The 16,628-nt window shown below is 33.9% G+C and overlaps 1 protein-coding gene across 1 annotated transcript; it reads right to left on the reverse strand.

Annotated features, from left to right (window-relative positions):
• Positions 1-14,769: 14,769 nt before the first annotated feature.
• LOC148599266 (uncharacterized) lies at positions 14,770-16,219 on the reverse strand. The gene is made up of 2 exons (XM_088558430.1): positions 15,934-16,219; positions 14,770-14,983 (listed from the first exon to the last, which is right to left on the reverse strand). Exons 1-2 carry the CDS (start codon positions 16,217-16,219, stop codon positions 14,949-14,951), a joined length of 321 nt encoding a protein of 106 aa, XP_088414556.1. The 3' UTR covers positions 14,770-14,948.
• Between the last annotated feature and the right edge of the window lie 409 nt (positions 16,220-16,628).

The raw sequence follows: 16,628 nt of genomic DNA on the forward strand, positions 1-16,628 counted from the left end.
CATGATAAGACAGTAACAGTAAAGTTAATAGGTGCTAGACTGTCTAGGTATACGCTAAACTGAGTTGGATGAATGTTAGTAATGTCTTTCCAAAGATCATCACGTTCGTCTTTCAATGTACTACATGAGACTAAGATGTGCTCTACGATATTTGAAAAGAACATCCAACATCGATCACATAGTAATGCGCTATCGTCTTGTTTAATAACGGAACATAAGTCAATAACATATTTAGCTGATTCTCGTAGTTCTGGGTGAACTTTTGCTATAGTCCAGGCACGGTGTGGTTTAATTATCCTGTGTATACGTATGAATAGGTTAAAATCCTCGCCGCTTGATAGCCTCGAATACCATTCAGAATGTCTCTTTTAACTGACCCCTGACAATAGCTGACCATGCTTTCTTTGATGGAAATTTACCAGAGTCCATAAATGTAAAAAGGTGATCTGTCATCTCGTATTGATAAGCTAGTCTAAACACGTCAGGAATAAAACCAAATTGAGTTTTAGAGCATTTATATTTGAATTCGAATAGCCTAGTCACCATAATCCTTCTAGGCAATGCACTCGAGTTTAGTCTACATATTCTGCCAAAGAATAATAGCTTGCATTTATCAATGTAAAACTCGATGCTGAATCAACCTAACAGACTTGTACACTTGTCCAAACGTGTTTGTTTCGGTAGTCCTTGTAAAGTTTTACATGCGAATTTATGTGACCGTTCAAGCATCTCAGTTTCAGCTACTCCAAAGTTCACAACCATACAGGGCTTTTGTGTTACACAACTGTTGTACTGTCTTTGAACAAATCAGTGGGTTTACAAATTGACAGGTGAATTCCAGAGTTTATAACAGACAACAAGGATGAGCGTAAAGACCGACAGGCATTGAAAGTTTTGTTCGTTGATTTTAAAGAACTCTCCAAAAGTATCCCACCATGTTTAGAAGAAGTAACTTAGGGTATTGTGTCGCCATGCAATGTTAGTTTGTTTGAAGCATTGCGGGGATTAACACCATAATTTAAAACTTGACTTCTCGAGGGATAGAATTTAAACGCCCATGAGGTGCTATAATGTTCACATAAATCTATGAGATTTTGCATTTCGTATTCATTTGATGATTACAGAGCTATAGGGTGCTGACACAAATGTCGAGTAACATAGCACCGCTTTTTGACCGGTCAATATCATGAAAGTAATCAAGGAAACCTAGGTTATAGCGGTAATCAAAAGAATGTAATCGAGGGACAAAGACCAGACATGGAAAACAGACATACACAATAAAGAACATTAAGTAACTAAAATCATACATACAAAGTAACAAAAGTAAATGAGCAACTCGGACTCCACTAAAAACTGGGAGCATGGACCAGGTGCACAGGTAGGGTAAGCGTCCTCTGCTTTTCTAGAAACACCCGCCGAGTTGCTCATAAAAAGTCATGTCCGGGGTAGACAAACGAGGAAAGGTGAACTATGACCCGTTGAATAAATCAGTTTTCATGGTGCTGATGGATACATCATAACGATCCACGAGTTCATTATGACAACCATAAAACTTCTGTAGTGATGACTTCAATCTTGTAGCAGTATAACCCTGTTCCAGAAGCCTATTTGTTAGAGTTCTAGCGCGATACAAAAAGTCTGCGTAGTTTCGGCAAACTCTGGCATGACGTATGAGTTGTGACATGAACACTCCATACGCAGGAGCCGAAGGGATGTTGCCACAGATGAAAGGAAAGTTTACAATTCTGAATGAAAAGTCATCACGTTTGTCGTAAAGTTTGGTCAATAGTTTTCCCTTACCATCGATTTCTAATTGTAGGTCAAGATATGAGGATAATTTCACAGTGTCTGTAGTATCCCTTATCTCAAGTTCTTTTGGGTAGATGCGATGTATCAAATCCCCGAAATTAGGATTGTTTAAAGATAATACGTCATATATATAGCGGAAACTGAGATTCAAGGATCTAGCCAAACGATATTCTTTTTTCTGATCAAATCAGCTATAAAGTCAGCCTCATAAGAGTGAAGAAATAGGCCAGCAAGTAAAGGAGCACAATTTGTTCCCATTAGAATGCCGACCGTTTGGTGAAAAACACGTCCACCACACTGGACAAATATGTTGTCGATTAAAAATTCCAGCATTTTGTAAACATCTTCAAGTATGAGGAATCTCTACCAAGAACTATATATTTGTATCTAGGTGTACCATCTTTTTTGGAAAAACAACGATGTATAATGTTTTTAAATCGGTATTTTAACTGAGTATGGGGAATAGAAGTATACAGTGTTGAAAAATCATAGGTTTTAATGCTATTATATTCAGATGATAGTCTTGAACTGATTGTCTCCAAAAGATCTTTCGAAATTTTCAGGATCCACATTGAATTAATACCACTACGGAAGTAACAAGTGTTGTGGTAGAACTGCAGACCCTCTTTGACAGTTGTGAGTATAGAAGTTAAAAGTGTTGAAAGAGGTTTGGTGGTACATTTTGCAGATCCAGCTATGAAACGTTGTTTGTATGGATTCTTGTGAAGTTTAGGAATCCAGTACATAGACGGTAAATCACAATCATCGTCCTTGGTAGAGACCAAAAGGGGATAGCACAGATTTATGGTTTTCCACAATCTCTTCTTTGGAGAGGGTGGTAGCAGTATAGGTCGCATCACTGCTATTATTTTATACGTCTACCTCTGATAATAAACATTGGGTGTAAAACGTTTTGCAGACAAAAACAATGTTGTTTTGGGCTTTGTCTGCTGGTACGACCACATATTTGTCACATATAGTTGACAATGTTTGTGCTACATCGGGGTCTTTGAAAACTGATGTAGCCTTGGCACTCATTGACCTACTTAAAGCTTTCATTCGTTTCAAAATTAAAAACCTCACGGCCTTTAACCACTCTGACAGAGAATCAATGTCTTCTTGATCTCGTTCTATCCATTTTCTTGCATAGTCCTCGACAGCATCCATCAGAACTTTAATGTTATAATTCCATTTTGTGGAGCGTGGTTCACGGTACTTGGGACCTTTAGAAAGGATATTACGTAGAGATTCGTTTTCGATAATGGTTAAATCTCCCGTAACGACGTGACCAGAAGGACCATACTTGAATGCAATAGCCTTTTATAATTGAAAAGTTTGGATGCAATGGGTGAAGTATAGGAATATGAAATAATTGGTATGGATTTGTCTTTGAAATATGGGGGAATTTTGTTGGTAACGTTTTTGTGATGGAGGATGTTAGCCAAATTTAATACCATAAAGTAGACCATTAATGTAAACAAGGTAAAATAGAGCTAACAAAACAACGCTTTGTCGTACACCACGTTCAAGAGGAAAGCAAAAAGACATGTTGTTTTGAAACAGCACACAACTGTTCATGCCACTGTACACGCTATCGATCAAAGTCCACATGTTCCCGTGTATACCATGTCTATAAAGTTTCAGTAACAAGGCGGAGTGCCACACTGTGTCAAATGCTTTTATGCCATCTAGGAGGACGACAAAAACTTTACTATGACATTCGATGTAGTGATAAACGACCTCTTATAAGTTGAAAGAAGCAAACATACTTGAAAGTCGTTTCTGGTAAGCTATTAGTGAAGGGTGTGGAAAGTTTCTTTTCAGAGAATTAAGATGTGTTACTACGGCTTTTTCAAAAACTTTTGAGCATATTATGATATTCCAGGGTACGAATTGGATCGCTTTTCTTTTTAATACCGCGTTTAAAAAGTGGAATAACTGCACTAGTATTCCAGTACAAGGGAATATAGCATGATTCAAGTATAATGTTGAATAAGGCAGAGTGTCGTTATCAGCGGACTCGATTGCGTCAACTATAGTTTTATAGTACACCTCTATATCATCCGGGGAAGCAGAGCTGGAGCTTGAACACACCATAAATTTGCATAAAAAATAAAAATGCATAAGGGACACTCAATTGTTTTGAAGCAATAACTCATCTAATAGGCTGCTCCGTTTGTCTGGAGAAAAAGATGATATACGGTGCCAAGACACTTTACAATTGAAATCGCCAAGAATGAAAACTGTCCCATGATTACAGAATGTACTGTAAATATCGAAAAGGTATTCGAGTTCGCGGATAAATAGATCATGTGGTTGAGTGACAGCAGGTAGGTACACAGACAAAAAGACAATGCTTGGTTCATTTGGAATTTTCAGTTCTATATCACATATTCTGCTACTGTCTATTTCTGTGTCGTATATAAAAGGACATAAATGTTTTTAAACTAGAAAACTCACTCCACTACGGGCATTGCATCTATAATTCTCGGGAAAAAAATCATCAACGCCTTTCCCATAGCTTTATAACGACGACTGTCAATAGTCGCAAGAAAATGAAATTGTGATTTACGTAACCAGTGTTCGGACAATGCGATACTATCAATGTTGTTCTTCTGTAAAAAGTTTAAAAGATAGGGAACAGCTGACATAATGCCTTTACAGTTCCAACAAGCAATATTAAGTTTCATTGTCTAGTTACTGTATATCTGTGTAGTTATTCATGTCCTAATTTTTCATTTCGAAAAAACATCCCAAGGAAGCCAATTCTTCATGAAGATACCTTCAGGTCAGAAAGAGGGTTTATGTAATTTATATTCATCACATTTGTTAAGTTGAGCGGAGGCAGTTCTCCTGTTTGACCTGTCATTCTATACGATAGGTTTTATTCGGACAGGAGTGTTCCTTGGATGATAAATTTTATTAAGAATACAAGCCTTCATCGAGAGGATTGGATGATCCTGTTGATTAACATACTGATAAATTCTCGGAAATTTTGTGGTAATAATTCCGTACAATGACCGCACGTGTGTTTGTATAATCATTCTTGTGTTTCACCGATATATACCAGATTTATAAGTTGCATTCTTTTCCGTATATTATCTTTGTCGACTTGCAACTTAAGGAGCCAAAAATAAAAAAAATATAATACGGAATTTCCGTAGTCTAGTATAGAAGTAACTTATGATCACGTCAACGTTTTACAAGCTTTTTTAGTTCTAGATGATAAAATACGTCCTTTGGTTCGAATTTATTAGAAACATGGTCTACTGATTGTACCTAATATTTGGTTTTCAACACTTAAAGTTGAAAAAGACGCATTTTTTTTCATATACAGAATATTGGTAAGTATAGTTCCATCAAAGGAGAGGTGTAAATCGGATTCGATTAATAAGATTCGTAAGTATTAGTTAAATAGAACAACTTATCAATCCAGGTTTTCGCGATTGAACTACTTTTCTTTAGGGTTTTCATTCGGGTGTTGTGCTTTTGAGAGAAAAATGTAGATTGTTTATGAAATTGGCACTATGCAAGAGTTAGCGTTTGCAATTTGATTTGATTTGGTTGATGTTATAGGGAGGTTAAAGTGTGGTTTTCTCAACATTAAAGAACACTACTTATGTAAGAGGTTATACAAGTTAAAGAACATCCACCGTATGAATAATGTTTTCGTCAAAATTGTTTTACGTAATGATGGTCATTTCTGTTTTCAATGGAAAGATATATTCATGTTCCTCATACATCAATCGTATTAAAAACGTACACAGATTATGCTTGTATGAGGAAGAAATAAATGTTTTCCCTCAAAATTGTATTGCAAGACGATAGAACACAATATTTATTAGAGGAAATATGTCATTTTGTGAATGTGCATATCATTAGTCGTGGGCGGAGCTTTTTACCTTATATGGAAACGACGTTACTGAGAAGCTTGAGATATTATTTCTGTCAGCTGATCGCACATTCTTTCAACTAGCGAGAAGAAAATTACGTTACAGAACGTAATGTTACGTTTTTTCCAATATTTTCATTTTCAATATCAAGGTTTGCCACTAGAGTCGAAATTGATTATAACCATGCATATCTTTGTAGTTTATAGTCAAAGTTATTTCCATATTCGAAATTATCATAGAAATATGGTATTTAGGATAACATGTATGACACACATACATGTATATCCTTGTGTCACGCTGCATTCTGATTTGTTCTCTGTGACTATTACTTGTGTACAACTCAGCGCTAGTCTATAATAGTAATTTTTGACATTGGTGTTTGATCTGCTAGTGATCTGATACATACATGGAAACATGCAGACTAAAAACTCTTTAGTATGAAAACCCTTAATCATAGTTACAGGATATTGCCTGTGAAATTGAAATTTCACTACCAATGGTTTTGAAACTTTGGGAAAATTCTTACAATATTTTGCATCTAAAATGAATATAATTTCATTCTGCACTGAACAGCAGTTTAGATTAAATGGGTAATTGAGCAGTACATGTATGTGTATGAATTCAGGAATAAATGCACTATGAGATTTCATAATAATTTTTTAGCATCAGGAGTGTATTTTCTTTTTAAATGATTTCTTATAATTACAAAGGCATTAAAACTTTTGACCAAAAAAACTCTTGTATTCACAACAGTTATATTTTGGTAAAAATCATTTCTGGTCAAAAGAGCAATATGTCTGCATGATTTTTACCAAAACATAACTGTTGTGAACACAAGATAATACTATGAAAACCCATTTCATACATTTTTGTTATTTACCAGCAAATTGTATAATCAGTTCACAAATATAAAATTTAAAGAAACACATGGGACTCAGTTTGCATTTATAATTTTAGGACTCTCTCTTCTTCCTACCTGAACAGTTTGAACAAGGATTATAGACTAGAAACCACTAATTCCACTTCCCATAGGCTTCTATGCTAATTTCACAATATTCAATGGCTTCTCTGAACTTTACCTTAACTTTAAACTGCAGAGGACTATATATCAACCTGATTCTACATATGTCAGCTCACAATCCTCAGAATGGCATGTGGGGTTAGCAGACTTGCAGTGCAGTACTGGTCACAGGAAGTGAAAGGTCTATAAATAGCATGGAAAATCCCTGTGATTTCACAAGATAGGGGTATATTTAGAAATCATTATGGAGATTAGGCTTCACATCACAAGGAGCAAAACGCACCTATAAAATGTACAGATTTTTTTCCCTTTCAGAAACTGTTTAAATGTTTTAAATAAAATGAGAACTTTTTTCACAGCACTATGAGGAACATGGGTAATTTTCTGCGTAAGACTATTTTTGCGTACGTTCCAAATGCTCATTGGTTGCATTGGTGGTCTGTAACCTAAATATGTACATGTATTTAATATACATAAATGTATGTATGTGTGTATGTATGTATTATCCATGTGATGTAGAAGATGACCAAATATGAAAGACATTTGCCAGTACAACCAGGTGATTTAATATATTTCATACTTCAAAGTACAAATGTACATTGACACACACAAGTGCATATGGGTGATGATGAATTGTCTTCCTAATACATGTATCTAAGTACCAGTAGTAACTGAGACTACAACTAACATGTACAATGTACATATAAATACCTGATGAAGAAATATACAATGATTTTTTTTTAAATTGTTAGCTGTGCCTTCAATTGTTTCATTTTTAATTTTAGCAAATCTGTAAATAGTGTGATGTACTGGCTACCACGTTTATAAGGCATGTATACCCGTCTTACAAATATACAAGCACAATCACAATCATCTTTTCTGACTAGTAATAGTGTTGCTTGCAATTTTCTTAGCTTGACTTATTGTTACATATTTGGTCCATAGTTATAACATGATGTGTTTAATATTTTTTTCCATTTTCTTATTATGATGGACATGGGTTTATGAAGTGAAAATAGTTAATATCTTTATATAAGGATTGTAATGACCTATTGGGGACCCTGATATTAGGTGTCTTGTAATAAGATGTATATTAGATGACATGCCAATCATAACATGTAATCCAGTACAGTTAAAGTATGGTATAGATATATAACAATATTGTGTATATTTATATATTTCAGGATGCACCAAAGTAAATTGTTGAGGTCAAGCTGATACCTCGTACCATTTATTATGTCATGCAATGATGTTGAATACGTCAATAAAATAACAATTTGCTTACATTGACTCTGGAGAGCTGTCTTGGCCACATGGAATAACATGGTATTAGGAATATATATGCAAATATGTATATATATATACATGTATAAATTAATGTAACAAAAGATGCTAGATAATTTTCAAAGTGTTGTTTGTTGATGAACAGGAAGTGAAATTTTCATGTTTTGATAATAGAACAAAGTATGAGGAGGAATGAAGCTTAAAGAGGCAATTTTAGAGAAGACACGTGCACTTGTTTATAGACAACAACACAATTATGTCTAATTCACTGCGTGTACTTACAAAAAAACAAAAAAAAAAACAGAATGTGTGTCTTACAATTGGGCAAGCCCCGTGCAGGCCCGGGTGTTAAAAGAATAGGCCTGCAGCAGCACTAAGCTTGTGGTAAAAGGCGACTAAATAGTGCTCAGAACCCTAGCCGGGGGTTGGGGCGCTCTGCCCACAGAACAACTGGGATGTGTGCCTCAGATGGTGGAATGGGGTACCCCTGACGTGTTACATGCTGGGGTTGTCAGGCTATAATACGGAAAACCTGACCGCAAACCATAGTGGTGCACCGTGTTGGGAAAGATGCCACGTTCCTCGCACGTTAAAGAACCCTACTGTGGTATTCTCCCGGAGTAGGAACCATAGGGCTCCGCCAAAGGAGGCTAAATTGCCCGACCCTACCCACCTCTCCCTATTTCCAGTGGCAATTGTCGACCCCATTGTCCTTTTGTCCCATCCCCTTTTCATTTCATCATTGCATGATCATTTTCTCATCAATTTCATGTTCATCGTCTGAATATAGCTGAAATATTGCTGCTCGGACGTTAAACCCCAACAAACAAACAAAATAAACAATTGGGCAAAAGAAAGATTTACTAGAGGTCAAACAAGTACAGGAAAGATTTCCAGAAGTAATATCATTATTGCATACTACTTTATCATATACATATACCCGTATATGTATTAGTATATATTGTATACTAATTTATCATAAACATATTCATATATTTTAGTGCTAGCTTTAAAAAAAGGACTTAACTTTGCACTTGTGCAAAAAACATAAGTTCTTTGTTATAGTACTTTGTACTTCTTGAATAAGTTCAGATGTATATGTATGATTCCTTTATATACACGTATAGCTAAGTTATAATGATGAACTAATTTATTTTAATTTTCTATGTACATGATGTATGACCTTTTTTATTTGTATACTTGTTCAATCACTATTACCACTACAAATTAATAAAGCCGTTTTCTCTCCATATAATTGTCAGATGCTCAAGGATGGCATGTAATGGTCATTAGTTGGTTTAATAGTTACATGTATGTATGTAAATGTAAAAGGGAACAGTAGTTACAGTAACTGTACAAATTATACATGTTACTAGGTAAGCATGCTAACAGTGCCCTGCAAAAATGGAATATACAAGTCCATAATACTACGTGAATGTTTCTAATTAACTAAAGATATGGTTCACACAGACTATGAAGAAATCAAACTTAGTCTTGTTCTTCTTTGTAATTTCATGTTTCTGTGTTTTCTGTTGACTTTTCGCCCAGCCTTTAAAACCCTTTTTATTGGGACTTCAGTGCGAGTCATGTTTTATGTTGATGACTAAATAGTGTTCCATAGGACCTCTCTGTTTTGTTGTTTCAATGAAATTTCATATATATCTTAGATTAAATAAAAGGTTTGTTCTACATGTATGTATTGCATGAGCATGTATTGCAAACTAGTTTGCTGTTTGCAGTGTATGATCATGTACAGTATACATGTAACTCGTAATAGAAATGTTTTAACAAATATGTAAATATGAATGTGAATACATTTGTAATTTTCGTAGAGTAAAATTCAACTATTTAGAAAAACATGAAACCCATGAAACATATTTCTTGGAGTTACTTTGGTTCATAAATTCATGTAGTGGTGAGTAGCTGTCAGATCTAGTACCCAACCCTTATCATAATGTTGGATTATAAAAAATGTATGTCGTTTTACGACAAAGCTCACCTATAACCATACAGACTGTCTTGAGTTTTTGTAGAGAGAAAAATTTCATCAATACACCAGCATAATGATATTCATTTAAAAATAATAAAACGAGTGGCTTGGTTATTTTAATAATGCATTTTTTCCACGAATTGTGTAAGTCTGCGGTCTTGTGTTATTGTAATTTGTAACTATTATGATTCTATTTCGTTATTTGGCCACATTTTAAGAAACGTTATGTTATTTCAAAACTAGGTGTGACTTGGATTATATGTGATAATAGAGCTGTACACGTGTGTAAAGAGATTTAAAATGTATAACTTGTGTTTCCTTCATCTGACCCTGTTGTTGAAATCATATTGTAAGACTTCGGGTATGTTGTGCCAATTTGTAGCATTTGAGCTCTGTATGTATGTATTATCAACTGAGAGATGACATATAAATATTATGTGGTAAATGTATCTTAGGCTAGGGTTGATTTCAAAAATTGCTGCTCAAGTTTGATTGCATTGACATATAATTCAGACCAGAGCACAGGATTTTTCTAAGGGGGACAATTAAACCTAATCCGCCGGAGGTCTGGGGACTTTGATAATCACAATTAAATCACAGTGACGAGTTATATAGTACTCGTGCTTGTTTGTTTTCATAGGGCTGTATGTGTACCTGCAGTCTCGACTTGTTGTTTGCGAAACTGAATTTCAAATTGCAAAAAAAAAATCTCGAAATTGAATAAAACACAAATTTGTGCACTGTTTCGATGCCACGTGAACTTTTTGCGTACTATTTTAAAGACTAAATTAGTGTCATTTTTGCTGAGCATCATGGTGAAATTTAAATAGTGGGTTTAATGTTAATGAATTAATACAACAAATTTGCGTTTTGATTTGTTGATCCCGGCTTTTTATGTATATCTTATCCCCTTTTTATTCTAAATTAAATTTTCAACATAAGTTGATTCAGTACATGAGTACTTTGATTTCAGTAAGAACTTAATTATTACCCATTTCTGCCTTCGTGTTTTAATGAGTTTGTATTAAAAATTAGGTATTTAAAAAAGTGAACATTTATTTCAACATATTGAAGAAATACGCCGGATATGCTACTGTGTCATGTACCGTAGTTATTCCATAACGAGATCCGATATTAGAAACTGATCACCTGTGCGCTTGGTAAAATATGGAGGGACGATTTTTTTTGCCACCTTGATGCATAAAAGTAAAAAGTCCTGGGTAGTAAACCTACAGATTAACTCCTTCCTCGTGTTTCAAAAATCAACCAAGTATGAAGTTTGCAGAGCGAATTGAACAGCGGGAAAGTAAAAATTTTCGATTTTTTTCAGTGAACTAAAATATTAAAGCTTGTAATAATCGTTGGCATAGCACTATTCAAAAACTACATTTAACGCCGCATTTTTTAAGGTATTGGTTATATGGATCTGTTGGGATTATCACGCAGGACTTTTCGGTTTTATGTGAAGTTCGTCCATATGTCTTTAAGTGTCATTTTACATGCTTACTTTCGATTCTAAATATAGAAACGATAAATAAAGTATTTTTGATCGCTTGTTTTCTTACATCATAACTTTTACTGAAACATATTTATCATGTAGAAGAAATAAGAGAGGTTTAAAGTGATCCGTAAATTCCATCATATTTTTTTCCGGAATTTTCCCGAACCCCCCTGCGATGTCACTGGTGACCCGGGGTTATATTTGAGAGAAACTTGTGGAACAAAAATATTACCTGGGCTTCCAGGTTAAATCTTTCTCACTTGTCTAATGTGCAACAAATGAATGACGCAGGCAAACCAGTTTGGTGATCAGCAATTCGGACAAAGTTGTCGTCACCATAGCTTAGTCGGTAGTTTTAGAGTATATGATTCCGGAAAATCTAATGCAACATATTTACTCGAGTTTGTTCCATGTAAGTGGATATACAATTCATCGGCGAGGACTGAGGGTGTCCATTACGGAACACACGCATTAACCATGAAGAGTTGTTGGGTACGTGGTGCTCTTTTCGTAAGTTTTCATGTTTTAAGTTCTTTTGTTCTTGTATCAAGCTCATCTGATGTGTTTTGTCCTTGGGTTTACCCTTATTGGCGTCTCTCATTTATTTTCGATTTTCTCACTAAGTTGATATTCCTTCATTTCATAGGCAAGCAAGCTGCCTAAAACATCCTTCATTTGGTAAGGAAGTGAACTGACCTTATAATATTTCTTCATTTAGCAAAAAATCAAGCTTACCCTAAGCCATTTCTTCATTTGATGAGGAAGTGAACTGACCCTATAACGTTTCTTCATTTGGTGAGCAAGCAAGCCTACCCTAACACATTTCTCCGTTTGACGAGAACGCGAACTAACCTGGATACATTTTTTTTTCATTTGATAAGCAAAATAGCTTACCCTTTAAACATCCCTTCATTTGTTTAAACCCTTAACACATCTAAAATGCTTGATTTATTAAAAGAACGTTTCGAAAACTAAATAACATACCAAATTTTTCAAACAAGTACCTTGTCTCATTTTAAAAAATCTTGATATAAGGATATTTGCTGGTTCTTAGAAAATTTTGCATGTTAAATGAGTCAATTTGAAAATATGTATATAAAATGAATCATGACGATTCGTTTGAATCATGGGCACAATATCATATCTCAAATGCTTAAAAATGGCATTTTAAATAAAATTACATCGATTCTATATATCAAGACTTTATCTTTAGCATAGTTTGTTAAATTGAATACAGACATAAACAAAAACAACTCGATATGAATGTGATAACTGATATTTATCACATTAAAGTTCAATTAATGGTTAGGTAATCGTCAAGACAAAACGTGTATATTTTTTTGTTCAGTGATATTGTATGCATGGTGGAATGAAAATTTGTGGTTAAATTTTGTAGTTGCTTAGTAAACTGTACATATGCAATAAGAGGCAAAATAGAAGAACGGGAAGCCATTTTGTTTGTCTTTTGCCGTTGCCGTGAGAAAAAAAAACACAAACTGTCAACTTTCACCTGTGAAAGTTTCAAGACTTCATTTCTGTTTATGAAATTTAAAAACAATACAGAGTGGAAAATGATAACTCATTATAAAAATGCGTTGGCATATGAGATTGACCAATTAAGTATCTCAGCAAAAATAATCTTTCACAAGAAAACACTACAAAATAATCTCTAATATAATTTCTTAACTATTGGGTAATCAGAAAAAAAATAACGACAAACAAAAAACAACAAAAATCATTTTTTATTAAAAAATCATTTGGTGTTGCTATGTTGATAAATTATAGTTTTGCCTCATATGGAACATATTGTTCATGTATTTAAGGACAATTTGAATTTTTGTCAATCGCTCAGAAATATCTTTGATCTAAGCCGACACGCTTGACAGGATTTTAAACATGCCAGCTAACAGACTCGATAGCCTTTAGGCAGGAAAATCAACATATTATATTGACCACGAGGCAACCAGTTGTTGCATAATTTCTTATATGTGTGGTTTTGCGGAGAAAAAAAGTTTTAAAGACTTTGTTGTGATTCTGCCAGGAAAAAAAAATTCCATTAAATAATGTATTATCATTGAAAATAATTAGGTATCTAAACATGGCTAGACTGAAAGTACATCCATGTGCCCCCCCCCCAAAAAAAAAAAAAAAAAAAAAAAAAAAAAAAAAAAAAAAAAAAAAAAACGAAAAGAAAAGAAAAGATAAATATGTATTAGTGAGATGTCGCTTGTATCACTTCTGTCAAGTCTGATGTATGAATACCGTTACCACAAACCATGGGAAAACATTTTTGTTTGTAATAAGTAAATTGTAATAAGTCTCGGTATTTTCCTTTTTACAACACATCGACATTTGAATAATATGATTTGTTTGCATTCGTTCATTATCATTTTTGTAATCTCATCTTGACAATGAGAGTCTTTTATTGTAATGAAAGGTGTTGAACATATAACTTTTGAAATGTTGTCAAATATTTCATTAAACATTTATATATATACACAACTGAACGAAAACTTAAATCTTCTGCATTGAATGATAAGTGTCTGCAAAAGAGTAGATTTGAGAAAAAAAATAAACGCAGCAAGCGAATGGAAACCCGAATTCATTCAGAGCAAAAATAAAAAAAAATGCAGGTGTACAGTGGCATTTCAGATCAATCCTTGAAAGATTCATAAATATTCATCACGTGGTTAATGTGGAGGTGTGCTATACAATGAACACCCTTTTATTCGTCAAGGTCAATACATATTATGCTTTTGTAATTTGAAAAAAAAAGTACTTTGGAAAATAAACACCTTGTGTCAATTGATATTATCTAGAACAATTTAAGAAAGTTTCAAAAACATCACCGTAGTTTTTATTGAAGAGTTGAAATTAAATTTGAACACCACGTCAACTTGTGATAACTGCGTGTCAATGTTCCACTTATAATGCCCTTAAATTCAAAACGGACGGATGGACAGTCTAAGGAACATCATGATCAATGTATAAAATGGTAGTTTGCATTAATCTGTGGTGTTATTTATAACATTATAAAGTACGTAAACAATAAATATTGTACGAATACCTTGATATTACTATACTTATGTTTGTAGTTAATACGTTTGATTTTGTGCATACAAATGCACAGGCTTAAGTATTTTGTTTTGGACATGCAATTATCATTCCATACTGTATAAAGATACAATCATATGTTTTGCTTAGTGCATTGAATAAGGACAAACACATTCTTTGGCATATTTTTATTTAAACCTCTTTTTTACATCCGTCATCTATTAAATTCTGTTCATTTTCAGTTACATATTTATCCACAACGTGAATGATTTTTCGTCTCTATTGTAAGTATAGTAGTCGTTGTCATTATCATCGTCGTCGTCACTGTTATCGTTATGTTACGTCACTTTCTTGAAACTATTGCTACTACATGTTACTTCAAAATTTAAAGCAAACTTAGATAGCGTTTCCTACCAGGAATCCTAGAGCCACTAAAAACAAACAAGACAATAATTATTAACTATAAAAGTCACATGTTAGAAATATCTCGTAACAACCGTGGTGAAAACAATATACATGTAGGCAATGAATCTATCGTCATCTCCTTTTTCACAGAACAACAGAATATCTTAGCCTTTTTTGGATTGCTACAGTTACAACATGATTATTAACATTTATCAAAAAATAAAAACAAATAGTAAGTAGCCGCCCTGAGTATTTTCATTCGTAGAAATTCTTTGATATTTCCAGGACTAAAACATTAGAATATATTAAATACGGCACCACTCACTGTTAGCAGGTGAATAAAAAGGTTAATAAAAAGTGGTTATATTAAACAAGTAAAATGTATTACGTGTGTTTGTCATAACACTTACCAAACGAGATCCCTGGGTCGATCATTGTTTGTGATAAAGTAAAATAGATATATACATGATATGCTTATAAACATACCACATGTTTAAGACCTTTCATTAGCTGCGTATAGGTGTTTAACACATTGTAGAAACAACATATATCTACACCATATGGTCAATAGAAATATGGGAAAATAGCTGTTTGTTTCAAGTTATTTGAAGTTTAGGCAAAGATACCTTTACCTTTGAAATTATTTATGATGAGTAATAACAAAATCACCGAACTACTGATAAAAATTAGGAAATAGTCAAAGGAAAGTCCGTATAACAAATTGCAATTTTAAGGTTAAAAACTGGAGGGTTGAAAATCATTAGTACTGACTTGGTACAGGCATTTCCGATAGGAATGGTGGGTTATAGCGCTGAACGTCCTTCAATTACGGTTCATTGTTACCGGTATAATTCAGCACAAAACGGTCAGCATAAAACTGCAACCGGTGATTTAATAGAAGTTTATTAGATTATGATATCAATTGTCATAAAAATTCAATGCATACAATAATGATTTTAGATGATAATTCACTTACATGATGGTAAAGTAGACCCAGAAAGAAGATTGTCGAGAAATCCTCTACCACTGTAACCATATGGACGGACATGATGATGATAATTCACTGATTGTTGCACAGGATGGTATGTGGGAAAAGCTGATACTGCTCCTCCAAATCCGGGAAACTGACTATATGCTCCTCCAATGTCTCCAAAGCCGTATCCTCCTCTGTATGACCGGAAGTTATTGAATCCATATGGCAAAGCAGATGACATTACAATGCATGTAACGAAAACGGTGGCAAGAAAGGTCTGCATTTTCATTTCGGGTAGATCTTCGTAGGCTGCAAAACAAATTAGTAAAGAAAAAAGAACATCCCATCTTTTTATACAGTAATAAGTTCCTTATTATTCATCCATTCGTGAGTTCCGGTGTTGACTTCCGAAATACACAATCTACCTACACGAACGTCAAAAGAAGTGTCGATTATGATATTGACGACTTAATTTTGGACTCCGGGTATTAGGTCATAACAGATGGCAATAAACATGCAGGAACTCTAGTCATTCTATCTATTGAAATTCGTTTATGTTATACTGTAGATATATATATATATAAGCGAACCTGTCATCTATTCGTTATTGTACGTTGAATGAGGTACTTTTAATGGAAAAAAACCTAAAAAGCAATACAAAACAAAATTTTAACAATATTACGCCCAAAAACTATGCG

This window comes from Perna viridis, chromosome 13, assembly GCF_037379345.1.
Source record: "Perna viridis isolate PV_CMFRI_1.1 ecotype Kerala chromosome 13, ASM3737934v1, whole genome shotgun sequence".
NCBI classification, from domain to species: Eukaryota; Metazoa; Mollusca; class Bivalvia; order Mytilida; family Mytilidae; genus Perna; species Perna viridis.